This window comes from Olea europaea, chromosome 3 (genome assembly GCF_002742605.1).
Source record: "Olea europaea var. sylvestris chromosome 3, O_europaea_v1, whole genome shotgun sequence".
NCBI classification, from domain to species: domain Eukaryota; kingdom Viridiplantae; phylum Streptophyta; class Magnoliopsida; order Lamiales; family Oleaceae; genus Olea; species Olea europaea.
In genome coordinates this window covers 17,104,742-17,116,051 of record NC_036239.1, presented here as the reverse complement: position 1 = coordinate 17,116,051, position 11,310 = coordinate 17,104,742, and the positions used below count along the sequence as shown (strand labels likewise).

The 11,310-nt window shown below is 32.5% G+C and overlaps 1 protein-coding gene across 4 annotated transcripts in view; it reads left to right on the top strand.

Annotated features, from left to right (window-relative positions):
- LOC111387659 (uncharacterized protein At5g08430-like) overlaps window positions 1–9,457 on the top strand; it is a 20,972-nt gene extending 11,515 nt beyond the window's left edge. For all 4 annotated transcript variants that reach the window (XM_023012251.1, XM_023012246.1, XM_023012234.1 and 1 more), the window contains 7 exons: window positions 699–1,548; window positions 2,463–2,572; window positions 3,298–3,357; window positions 4,071–4,121; window positions 4,593–4,663; window positions 5,328–8,952; window positions 9,029–9,457. In XM_023012251.1, the coding sequence (XP_022868019.1) occupies window positions 699–1,548; window positions 2,463–2,572; window positions 3,298–3,357; window positions 4,071–4,121; window positions 4,593–4,663; window positions 5,328–5,514 (1,329 nt within the window). In that variant the 3' untranslated portion in view covers window positions 5,515–8,952; window positions 9,029–9,457. The remainder of the gene's footprint in view (window positions 1–698; window positions 1,549–2,462; window positions 2,573–3,297; window positions 3,358–4,070; window positions 4,122–4,592; window positions 4,664–5,327; window positions 8,953–9,028) is intronic.
- The last annotated feature ends 1,853 nt before the right edge of the window (window positions 9,458–11,310 follow it).

Here is an 11,310-nt window from a genome sequence, read left to right as displayed (position 1 = left end):
CACAAATCTTCAGTTCTAGGGCTTCTCTTGAACTCTTGTCACAGATAAAACTTTCCGTAGTTCCCTTTTTTCTTGTATATTAGAAAGGTTGTTCTGAGCATGCATAAGAAGGTGAAACATAGTGTTGATTATGAACAGAGAGATATCTTGTTGAGAGATTTATTCTTGAGGATCTTGAATCTATCTTTGTTGTCACCGTTGAACCAAAAAAAAAATAGTGCAAGAGTTTCTCGTTGTGCATCTCAACCGGGATATACACCAATTTGTGGCTAACCTAGGTAAATCCTGTTATTCTTTATTGCTTTAGTTTATTTTCTCTGTTGAATTTTGTCCAATTTGGTTATTGCAACAGTATCATACTGCAGCTTGAGAGTTATCTACTAGTCCACATGACTTTCTAACACATAATTAACTCGTGTATGTGTATGCAAGAAATATTTAGAACCTGACTTCCATTCAATAGTTCTACATGGTACATCTTTGTTAAAATTGTGGGAAAACTTCTTTGCTCTTTTCTTATTCTAGATGTTTTCCAAATTAGTCGATGATAAATGTTGGAAACCTATATGCTTGTTTTATGCTTCCTCTCTCATTGTATTCTTTTCTTTATTATATTATATTTATTTTTATTATTATTCTTTTTCTCTCCATATTTCATCTGGAGTTGGTTTTCTTGTCTGAGTGATTTTTGTTTTCAGGACAAGGTAGATTTTAAAGATCGAGAAACCTTTGAGGGTTTGTTCATGGAATATTATGAGATCATTAAAGAGAAAGAAGGTTTGAAGACTGAGAATCTTCATTCATCACAGGATTGGATGAAGAAGAGAAAGAACTACAAGTCTGACTCTGATTCAGAAGAATTTGCTGAAGATCATGGAGAAGAGATTTCTGATTGTGATGACATGGATTATGGGAAGAAATGCAAGATCCAGTACAAGAAAAGGAAAACTGAGAAATCCAATTCCAATAGAATGGAGTTTCTGGGTTGGGGTTCCAGATCTCTTATTGAGTTTCTTGGTTCAATTGGTAAAGATACTAGTGTAACACCATCGCAGCACGATGTAGTTTCAATTATAAATGATTATGTCAAAGAAAATAAGCTTTTTGATCTGGAGAACAAAAGAAGAATAACATGCGATGCTAGTTTGCAATCTCTTTTTAGGAGAAGGTCAATAAATAAATACAGAATATATGATCTTCTGGACACCCATTTTATGGAGAACCAAGATAATACCGAAGAGGATGAGCTTGAGGATAATTCAGAAGACAATGAAGCCAAAATCTCTGGTGCTTATAAAAGGCAGAAAAAGCAGGATGGTGTGAAAAAATCCCAGAAAGATGGGAAAGAATATAGTGCCCCCCGAAGTTATTTTGCATCCATTATAACCGACAATATGAAACTTGTCTACTTGAAGAAAAGCTTGCTATTTGAGCTATTTGAGCAACCCGAATCATTTGAAGAAAAGGTGATAGGAAGCTTTGTTCGAGTCAGATTGGATCCAAATGATTACAATCAAAAAAATCCTCATCAGCTCGTGCAAGTCAAAGGTCAGATGTGTACATTCCTCATGACCTGATATTTAATAAACTTCGGATGAACTTTGATTTGTTATTGTATAGTGCATGCACTGTATGATTATTCCATGATAACTGCAATTCAAAATCTTGCAATTAATGGTAGATCGAATAGTTTGAGTTTTGAATAAAGATATTAAGATTTGGACGGCGTTGGAAACAATTTCCACTTTAGGTTGAATACTTGAGTGAAAGAGCAAGTTAGCGTTATTAAGTGATATAGATAATTTAAGAGGATAATTAGGACTCTTTAGGCATGAAACTAATTTTGTTCGTTTGTTTAAACTAATATATGTTGATAATATTGAATACATCCAGTTTAGAAGATTTGATGTGGAAATTAAATATGCTGTTAAAATTGCAAAATACAAGAATGGATGACGCATTGACATGAGCTCATCCTAAAGCATAACAGTATTAGTTTACCAATATCAGAAATACATTATAAGAAAACTGATAAAGAAATTATTAAATCAAGTTTGGCCGAAGTCAATGTGAAATGAAGCATTTGATTATGATTTTGTTTCTTTGAGCTTTTCATGTTATTTAGTTTCACAACTATCAACATTCCCTTTTTGGAACAAATTTAACCTGAGCTTCTGAAATTTTTGAAGTATTAATACCAGTGAGCTTTGACTGAGCATGATTGAAACTTGTGTCACCTCTCTACTTTTGTCAATTATAAAGACAGTATTGAAATTTTTAATTCATTTATTAATCGGCTTTATTATTGTCGTTTTTCATTTGGAAAAATTAATAAGTAAAAAGTCAAGTATAATCATAGCTCTTTGCTCAAATTTCCTTGAACTGGAGCCTAGGCCCTCGGCCTGTGTATTCAACAAATAATTGACTTCTTAATACTTTCTATTGTTAATATGCACTTTCAGGTATAAAAAATGTTTCAGTTGGTGATAACAATACCGATATCATCCTTCAAGTTTCATCTGTGCCAAAGGAAATTCCTATGAAACTACTGTCAGATAATGATTTCTCTGAGGTAATCAAGTTGATCTGGTATTTGTTGTGTGTCTGTTTGGTTCACAGTAGAGATAGGACTGGACAGTACAATGAATAAGATTTTAGCTTCTTTTCTTCCTTAATTAATACTATCGAGTGCTATTCTAATGCTCCCGCCAGACATGCTATAAATGGTTTATAGTTTTTTGTTTCATCCTCTTTGTTGTTGCATATGTTATTATACTGATAATGATATGTCTGTAGAGCTTGCCTTTTTCCCTCACTGTGTCAACTACGGGAATCCTTACAGCTTATGGAAGAGAATCCTAACAGTTGAGAATATTTCATGGAGGAAATTGTTCAAATCAAATGAAATTAGACCTTTCGAACCCAATATTTAGTGCCAAAATATCACCATCTAATCAAAATAGATTGACTCTCAATAATGAAAATCCTTGAACATGAGAGTGGAGAGAATTAATACTAAACCACCCATGTATGCTATGTCCCGCAGGAAATGCCGTTTGCTAAATAATTAGAATTACTTCTGCCATTTTATCTCAAGTGAATTTTATGTATACTATCGTAGTCTTCCCAATGAATCTCAATGTCGTCTTTCCTTTATTTTATTTAATTAATAGTATCATAAAAGATTCTCTCCCAGTTAGTTGTAAATTTTGTAAAAGAAAATGTTTGGTAGCATATTTTCTGGTATTCTCCCCATCCTGAATAAGATCAACATCAGAACCCTCTTTTTTATTTCAGGAAGAATGTGAAGATTTGAGAAAAAAAGTGATGGACGGCCAGCTCGCAAGGCCTACACTGGTGAGTACTACTATACCTCCAGTCAGTAGATCTATTAACATCTCTCTTGTAAAATGTTAATGGTCATACATTATATATGTAAATGTACCAACAAACAATTTAGCGTCTTCCAGAATAAGATAATTGAATTGATACCCAAATCAGCAAAAGAGTAGGATACTGATATCTGTGAAAATGTGTTTTCTTGCTTCCCTATTCATCAGTGGAATATTTATTTATTCTAGAGGGATACATCCCTCAAGCTTTAAATAATTGATCAAGTTCCACTCAAAAAATTCCAAATTTAATAAAATTCTCAAAAAAAATTCGGTGGTCCTGCAGAGTTTTCAAGCAAAACCTTAATTATTAATCACTTCTGGACCAGCTTCTGTTAGAAATATGAAAGAAAATTTCCTTAAAGCCAGACATGCACTGTATAGATCAGGAATTAAAAAAAAAAAAGGTTCTTAGACATAGATTATCACAATTGCACAAGTCATATGTTTCTTATGTAAATAGCATTTCATCTTTATTATGAATCATCTCCTAAGATGCATTTGCCCAAGTTGTCTAGAGAACAGTCCATTTGCAATAAACAGTTTGATTTTCCTGTTTGATCCATTCTCTTGCATATATTTATTTATGCTTTAGTTGACACATTATTTTTGTTTTCTTGTTCATTCAATGTCTGATCATTATTTTATTTTTCTTGTCTATTTTATTTTGTTTTACAGGTGGAGTTTGAACAAAAAGCCAGAATTCTTCACAAGGATATAACAAAGCATGTATGCTTATGTTTTGACCTTGCATTTATAATTTTCAATAATTGCTTTCAGTTCTGGTTTCCAGCCACAAAGTTTTGGATATTAATTATGTTATTCAGTATTTTCTGAAGTTGGTAAATAATTTAAAACTCAGATAGTAATTTGTGAACATTATATGGCTCGAATGTCATGACTATCCTTAGAATTTGATGCTTCTAGTGTAAACTTTCAGTCTAATGTTTTGCCATTCTGTTGATGTGTGATAATTATCATCACTACACTGTGCAAATCATATTTATTTATTATTTACATCTGATATTTATCTTGTACGAGTCATATGAAACTTAAATAGCTTTTTGTTATTCATTACATAAATCTTGTTGTCTACTATTTTGGTGATTCCCTTAATAAAATATATATCACATTTCAAAGTCGAATTGATATTCCATATTTCCTTTTTACTCACATTTGCTTATCTTTAATATAATGCAGTGGATTAATAGAGAGCTGGCTTTGTTACAAAAACTCATTGATCGAGCAAATGAGAAAGGATGGAGACGCGAATATCCTTTTATGACTCAACTAAATTACAGGAAACTGGCTTGCATTTAATTCCTGAATTATAATTGCTGTGAATCTGAAATAATATAAAATTATTGGGGGTTTCTTGTAGGCTTTTTAAGCATCCCTGTCCATAAAACATATCATGTCATTTGTGAATTGCTAAAATGCTATTTACTAGGCCTTATATTTTTACTTATAAGCAATTAATCTTATTGTTTTTTCCTTTTTATGTTAATCCGCTTTTATAAGATAAGTGTGCAAAGTAGGGAATAAGAATATACACCAAGTTAAAGGTTGCACTACTTTTGAATATTAAGGATACAACTATTTTGTGATTGGGATATATCTTGCGTAGAACTAAAAATTCTCATTCATGAGTGATGCAAGCCCATTAGATTAAAACATCCTAAAAGAGGCTATAGGTGCTAATGATTTGAGTTCATTGGTTCTTTCAGTAGATATAGTGAAAAATTGAACAGTATCCAAAAAGATTAATGTAGGGGCTCCGTATTTATTGTGAATAATGCTTAGTTTGTCCTTGTAGAATATTCACTCAGAAGTTGTGGGGATTTGGCACGAGTCCTCACTGATTTTACTAAATTACTAAGAATCATACAAGAGGAGGCCGAAAATGATTGTGACCTTAACCTTCATTTCTTCTACGCTTTTTGAATACTTGGATAGGAGAAAGAAGCTTCAAACACCTTCGGAACAATCACGGTTGCTTGAAAATGTTCCCATGGTGATACCGGATGGCTTAGAAATCGAGAGATGCTCTTCGAAGTCAATCCATCAACATAATTCTAATGTTCCCAATGGTGGGTTGGAGGACAAAAAAATAGAAAAGTAAGAATCTGATTCAAATGAGCCGTTCAACTTTGGTGTCAAGATGTTTAAAATTTCTGCTCTAGTTAACTCTGTTAATGTTGGAGACTCATAATTTGATCCTTTAGTGGCTCAGTTAAAATTACTTGTTAGATCATTTGTCTCTCCCTTTTCCTTCCTTCCTCTTCTTCATATAGAACATATTATTGCAAGTCTTTATATAACAAATTATGGTATGTTTTCTTAGGGAATATTGTGGCATGTATTTATAACCATCCTATTCTGGTTATTTGTAATATACATAGGGTCTACCACTTTTTAATTAAAAAGACTAATAATTTTACACATTTTCTACTCATTGTCATACTTTTATCTCAATTACTTTTACACTATAATTTAACATTGTCATAATAGAAGGCTGATGGATAAGGAACATAGAATTTAGGATTGCAATAAAAAGATTTATAGCTTTCATTCTGTTATATCTTTATTTCGGTGTAATATGCTGGCATTAGAGTTCTATCTTATGGAATTTTTAATGAAGTCCTAGCTTTTATAGGGAAATCATTAATTTCTTAATTGCCGATGGCCTGGACCATAGACCTACAAGTATAACAATATTGGTTAATTTTTTATTCTTGTGCAAAATTTTCTAGGATAAGAACAATCTCAGAGATATATGGTAAGAATTACTGGGGACTTTTGTATCCCTACACGTTTCTATTTTGTTTTTAAGACTAGTATTTTCATTCATAAATATACAAACAAAGAATGGGAAGGACGTGGCATTCTTCATTGAGGACAATAATTATTTTTAGAAAGTACGTCCACATCTTTATTCCTCAATTCTCATGTAAAGATTAAGATCTTTAACCAAAAAGGCTCTAAGTCTGGAGGTAGTTACTCAAAGGTCATTCTAATGGGTAGCTCCAAAGATTCCTTACATGCGTTTGTGTAAGGTCCAATGAGTTTGGTTTTAACTAATTGAATAAGAACAAAAATATTGAAGATAGATTTAAATGACATACATATGGACTTCTTTGATGGGTTAAGCTTTTACATCAAGCGGTTCTAAATCTCTACCTTGATGTTCTAAATCTCTACCAGTTGAACAAAGATTTATTGAACTCTACAGAAGTCCCTAGAGATCAAGGACAAGAGGTTCAAGGCACCTATCACAAAGGTTTATTCGAGAAGGACAAAACCTGAAATGAACTCGCATGATTTAAGAATTTACCATGAAACAGGTAATGTAATTAACACTTAGAAATTTGATTCCCATGATGTCTTGGAATTACCTATATCCATAAAAAACCTGTTAGGACTTGTTCTCGTTGTCAAATATCTCAATTTGTTTCCTTTTGGCTCACCTTAGTTTGAGACTTTTGTCGCTGAAATGTGACATATGAGCGGAGTAATTTGTTCATAAACAAGAAAAGAAAGGGGGTCCAAGAAGAGAAGAATTGAAGGCAAAGAAGAAAATCAATTTATTATATATTTAAGGTTACCTATTACAATGAATAGGGCCTTCTATATAGAGATCAACTAATCTAAAATTTAAAGAACTTCTAATAGACTATAACTTTATCAAAATATTAAATCTAACTTAGCATAATATGAATTAAACTCTATTTTTAAAATCCTATCTAACTTCTGTTTTTATTCCATCTTTATCTTCATCTTTATCTCTATCTCCATCAAAATGCCTACACATTTAGGTTCCTAATTATGTCCACGAGGCTTTTGACTCAAAGCCTTGAGACGAGAGCCATGGAAAAATTCGAACCTTATAAATAGTGGATTTGCAAGTGGGAAGAAAACTATGGGCTATAAATGGATTTTCATAATCAAGTACAAGCCTGATGGGTTTCTAGAAAGATACAAGGTCTGCTTAGCAGCAAAGAGTGTACAATACTTATGGAATTGTCATCATGAAACCTTTGCTCTACTTGTCAAGGTGAACTTCTGATCCTTCTTTCATTGGCGACAAACTTTGACTGGCCTCTATTACAGTCCTACAGAAAAATGAATTCCTCCACGAGAACTTAAAAGAAAAAATGTAAATGGAAATTTCACTTGGATATGAAAGTGACATTGTGAAACAAGGTGTGCAGGCTTCGAAAGTCCTAGACTTCGTAGGGACTAAAACAATCTCTTCAGCCATGGTTTGAAAGCTACGTTAAAGAGGGCCATATGTATATTGTGTAAATCTTATCTTCAACATACATTCTCATATGTCGGCGGGATTCAATATACATACTATTTCCGGTATACAATCTCTTGCTAAGAGCGAGCAGTTCCAATACTTTGGCACCTGTCAAGGACCAAGAACAAGGCAAAACACTGCAAAACAGAGGGAGAAACATGAATAAATTGTTAAATAATAAAAGCTAGATCCAATTTTTATTTTTTATTTATTTTAAATGTGTGTGTTTGAGAGAGAAGGATCTAAATTTTAACCTTTGATTCGTGCAAAAGCATTGGTGATCCACTGTTATGATCTTCACGTAGCATTGCTCAGCATTCTTTATCATTCTGGAACAGCAAATAGGAACTTATTATTTTCACGAAAAAGAATTAATTGGGGGAAAGTAGTAAAGTAGAGAATAAGATTTACAGATGACTAAAACTCTTACATCCTAATCTGAAGAATTTTATTCAAATCATTGAACTGCTCTCATCCTTTTGGGCCTCCCTAACTTTGTTATTTTACTTGGACCAAATCTTATTTTTGGTACTTCTAGATATAGAAAATGAGAAATATTGAGGCAAAGGAATCCTCATCTCTATAGGTATATTTACGATATCTGTCCTATTCTATACATCCTCTTCCCTTGTCTCTCTTTGCCGAGGATATGCTTCCAAGGACTGCAAAAGTACGCCTTGTTCCAATCCTGAACTTCAATTTTCTGTAGTCTCCATTCGCTTATTGGCAATCATGACTGTGAAGTTCAGTCTATAATCTGGTTCGTCATGATTCAATTTTTGGAAATAATTACATTTTGCATGTGGATTAAATAGTATGCATAAATTCTTTAATTTATAAGCTTCTCCTGTCTTAATTATTGACCTTTATTTACATGCATTCATTCTGTGATTCCTTTCCCGGTTTGTACAACTTTAGATGCTTTAGTATGAAGTAAAACTTATTTGTTAAATCATTTTATTGTTACATAGGAGGAGGAATATCATATAATCATATATCTACATTTGTAAATTCTTTTCCCCATACTTATTCTCAATTTCGCTCTTTTTTCTATTAAAAATGAGGTAAAATCAATTTGGCATGGCAATATTGTCACAGAAGACAGGCTTAATCATAATCGCGCATCAGCTCCTGAAGAAAAGCAACATCTTTCGGGAAGATCCGCCTCAAGAGAACACTTGCAATCCTCTTCAGAAAAGAAAGAGATTTATTGGGAGACCTGTCATTTTGAAGATATGCCAAAGAACTCCAACCAAGGTACGTACGTCGTACAGAATGAAAAAATTTCAAGAGGTTAAGACCAATGAGGTTATTGACTTGTTCGATGATGCAGGTGAAAATAATATGGGAATTATATGTGCTCAGCAAGGCCTTCCCAAAATAAAGTAATATTACTTTCTGACGATGGCTTCCCGCAGCATTTGCTCAATGGCCGAGTCGACAGAAAGCTTTTGGAAACATAGTGCCCCATGTAAAAACGAACAAAATCAAGAAGCTGAAAACTTCTCTTTGAAGAAGTGCCTGCAAGGTTCTGTTTATAGCATCTTTTTGCTGTGTATATTTTGTGGATGCATTTTGGTGTGTATTACCAACTTCAGCAGGTTAAACTTAAGAAGAGGAAGTTGCATAATTTTGGGTATCAAGTAAACACTGGTTTTTGGTTTATCCATTTATGATTACGTAAATTATTTGTTTTACTGTTGGTTTATTATAATCAGTTACTTAGTATCGTAATTTGAGTATATCAGTGCGAAATTTTTCATTTTTTCCTTTGTGGTACTACCATTTTCAAATCAGCTGCTATTTTGTGAATTGATGTTGGGAATGTTTGATATTTTTTGTTGAACAATACCAAATTGCTATTAATTCTTTTTGATATTTTGATTATTTGTTAATCTAATTGAGGTGACTCAATTTTTTTTATGTTTTTTTAAAATATTTTTAATGACGTAAAAAATATGATCAATTGCTTTGAATTCTTAATTATATGGTTTTTCATTTATAAGTTCCATCTAAATTTCAACAACTACGTATTTAGTAATCTTACTATTCTAAATAGATCTATATGGAACAAGAATAAGCGGAAATTAGAATCACAATAGAGGTTCAATAATTAAAGAGGTATTTACAAGATACATCTAAAATACACTATAAAATATCTTATATTTCTCTTTTATTTTTGAATTTTTATCTTTGCTTATCATCTTTGATATTGCATTTTTTATTTTTATTTCTATAAAAATAAGGATAAATAGTTTTTTTAACAGTATTTTGACTTGGCAATTAAAGAATATGGTGAAAGTGTCTATTAAAGAACTAAGTATTATCGAAAAGAAATGTTGAGGACTTGAGTACTACCATGGTCAAAGGTTGGACACCTCCTGTGCTAATTTCCCAAATTTATAAGTGCATGCTTGGTAAGTTGTGTCTAATTTGTACGTTTGACCACCTGAAAATTTTTAAATGATTGATAAATCACCTAATTTACGACAAAAAATTAATTATTCATTCAAAGAAAAGGGATTATGTGTAAATGGTCAGTACCATTTAACCTTCATACATTTTTGGTCCCTAACCTTTGGTCTTTGACAAAGACGTCTCGAATTTATGCCTTTAAGTGCTCAAGTGGTCTATTTGGACTTTTGATAGGGGTGGGCAAAACCCAATCCAACCCGCCTAAATTGCCCAAACCGATCGGTTTGGATTGGTTTATTTTATTTTTTATTTTTTTATTGGGCTAGGGTTTTGGGTTAAGAAAGCTGGCCGAGTTGGGTTGACCCATGAAAACTTGACCCGACCCGTGAAACCCAACCCGACCCACTTAATTTAATAAAAAAACGGAAATCATTGTTTATAACCCACAAAGCACAACCCTAAACCTAATTCCAAGTTTCGAACTCTCTGACTCTCTATCGTCGACTTGCCATCTCTCACCGTCTCCATCAAATCGTCGGAATCGAAGAAAACTTTTTAGTTACCGACGCCTATAGTTGATAGTCCACCGTTAGTACCAGGTTTTATTCGGGTTTTGCACCAGCCACCCTAGTTTTGGGGACAGTCTTCTAAATGACCGGGTTATTGATCCTATTTTCCACAATGACCTCTTCTATTGGAAATACTATTTTACCCTTACTTTTATTATTTGCAAAATGTATCCTGTATCTTTCGGGACTTATTAATCAGGACCTCTATCTATATTTTTCAATCTTTCAAACACTTTTAAATATTCTTTATATCTTGATAATTCTTCAAAGATCTTAGGCGGATCTTCCTTAGTTATGTATCCTCGAACTAATCCTTCTGAGACTTCTTCTTGTATATCTCTATGTTTAGTTATAATATCTTCTACCTTTCTTATTTTTCTGCTAGTTCTTACAGAATTAAATCTTATATTATTCTTACAATAATAATCAATATCTTGAGATATTTCTTCAATTTTTTCTTTGCCAACAGGAAATATATTTTCAGACTTTTCGGCTAATAAAAACGAAATATCTTTCTCATCTAAGTATAATATGAGATTATCATTAGAAGTGGATGTGGATGCTTGTGAATTGTTCATCAGAATTTATCAAAGCATAAGTATGTAAAAGAAAGTAAATAACTTACAGTAAT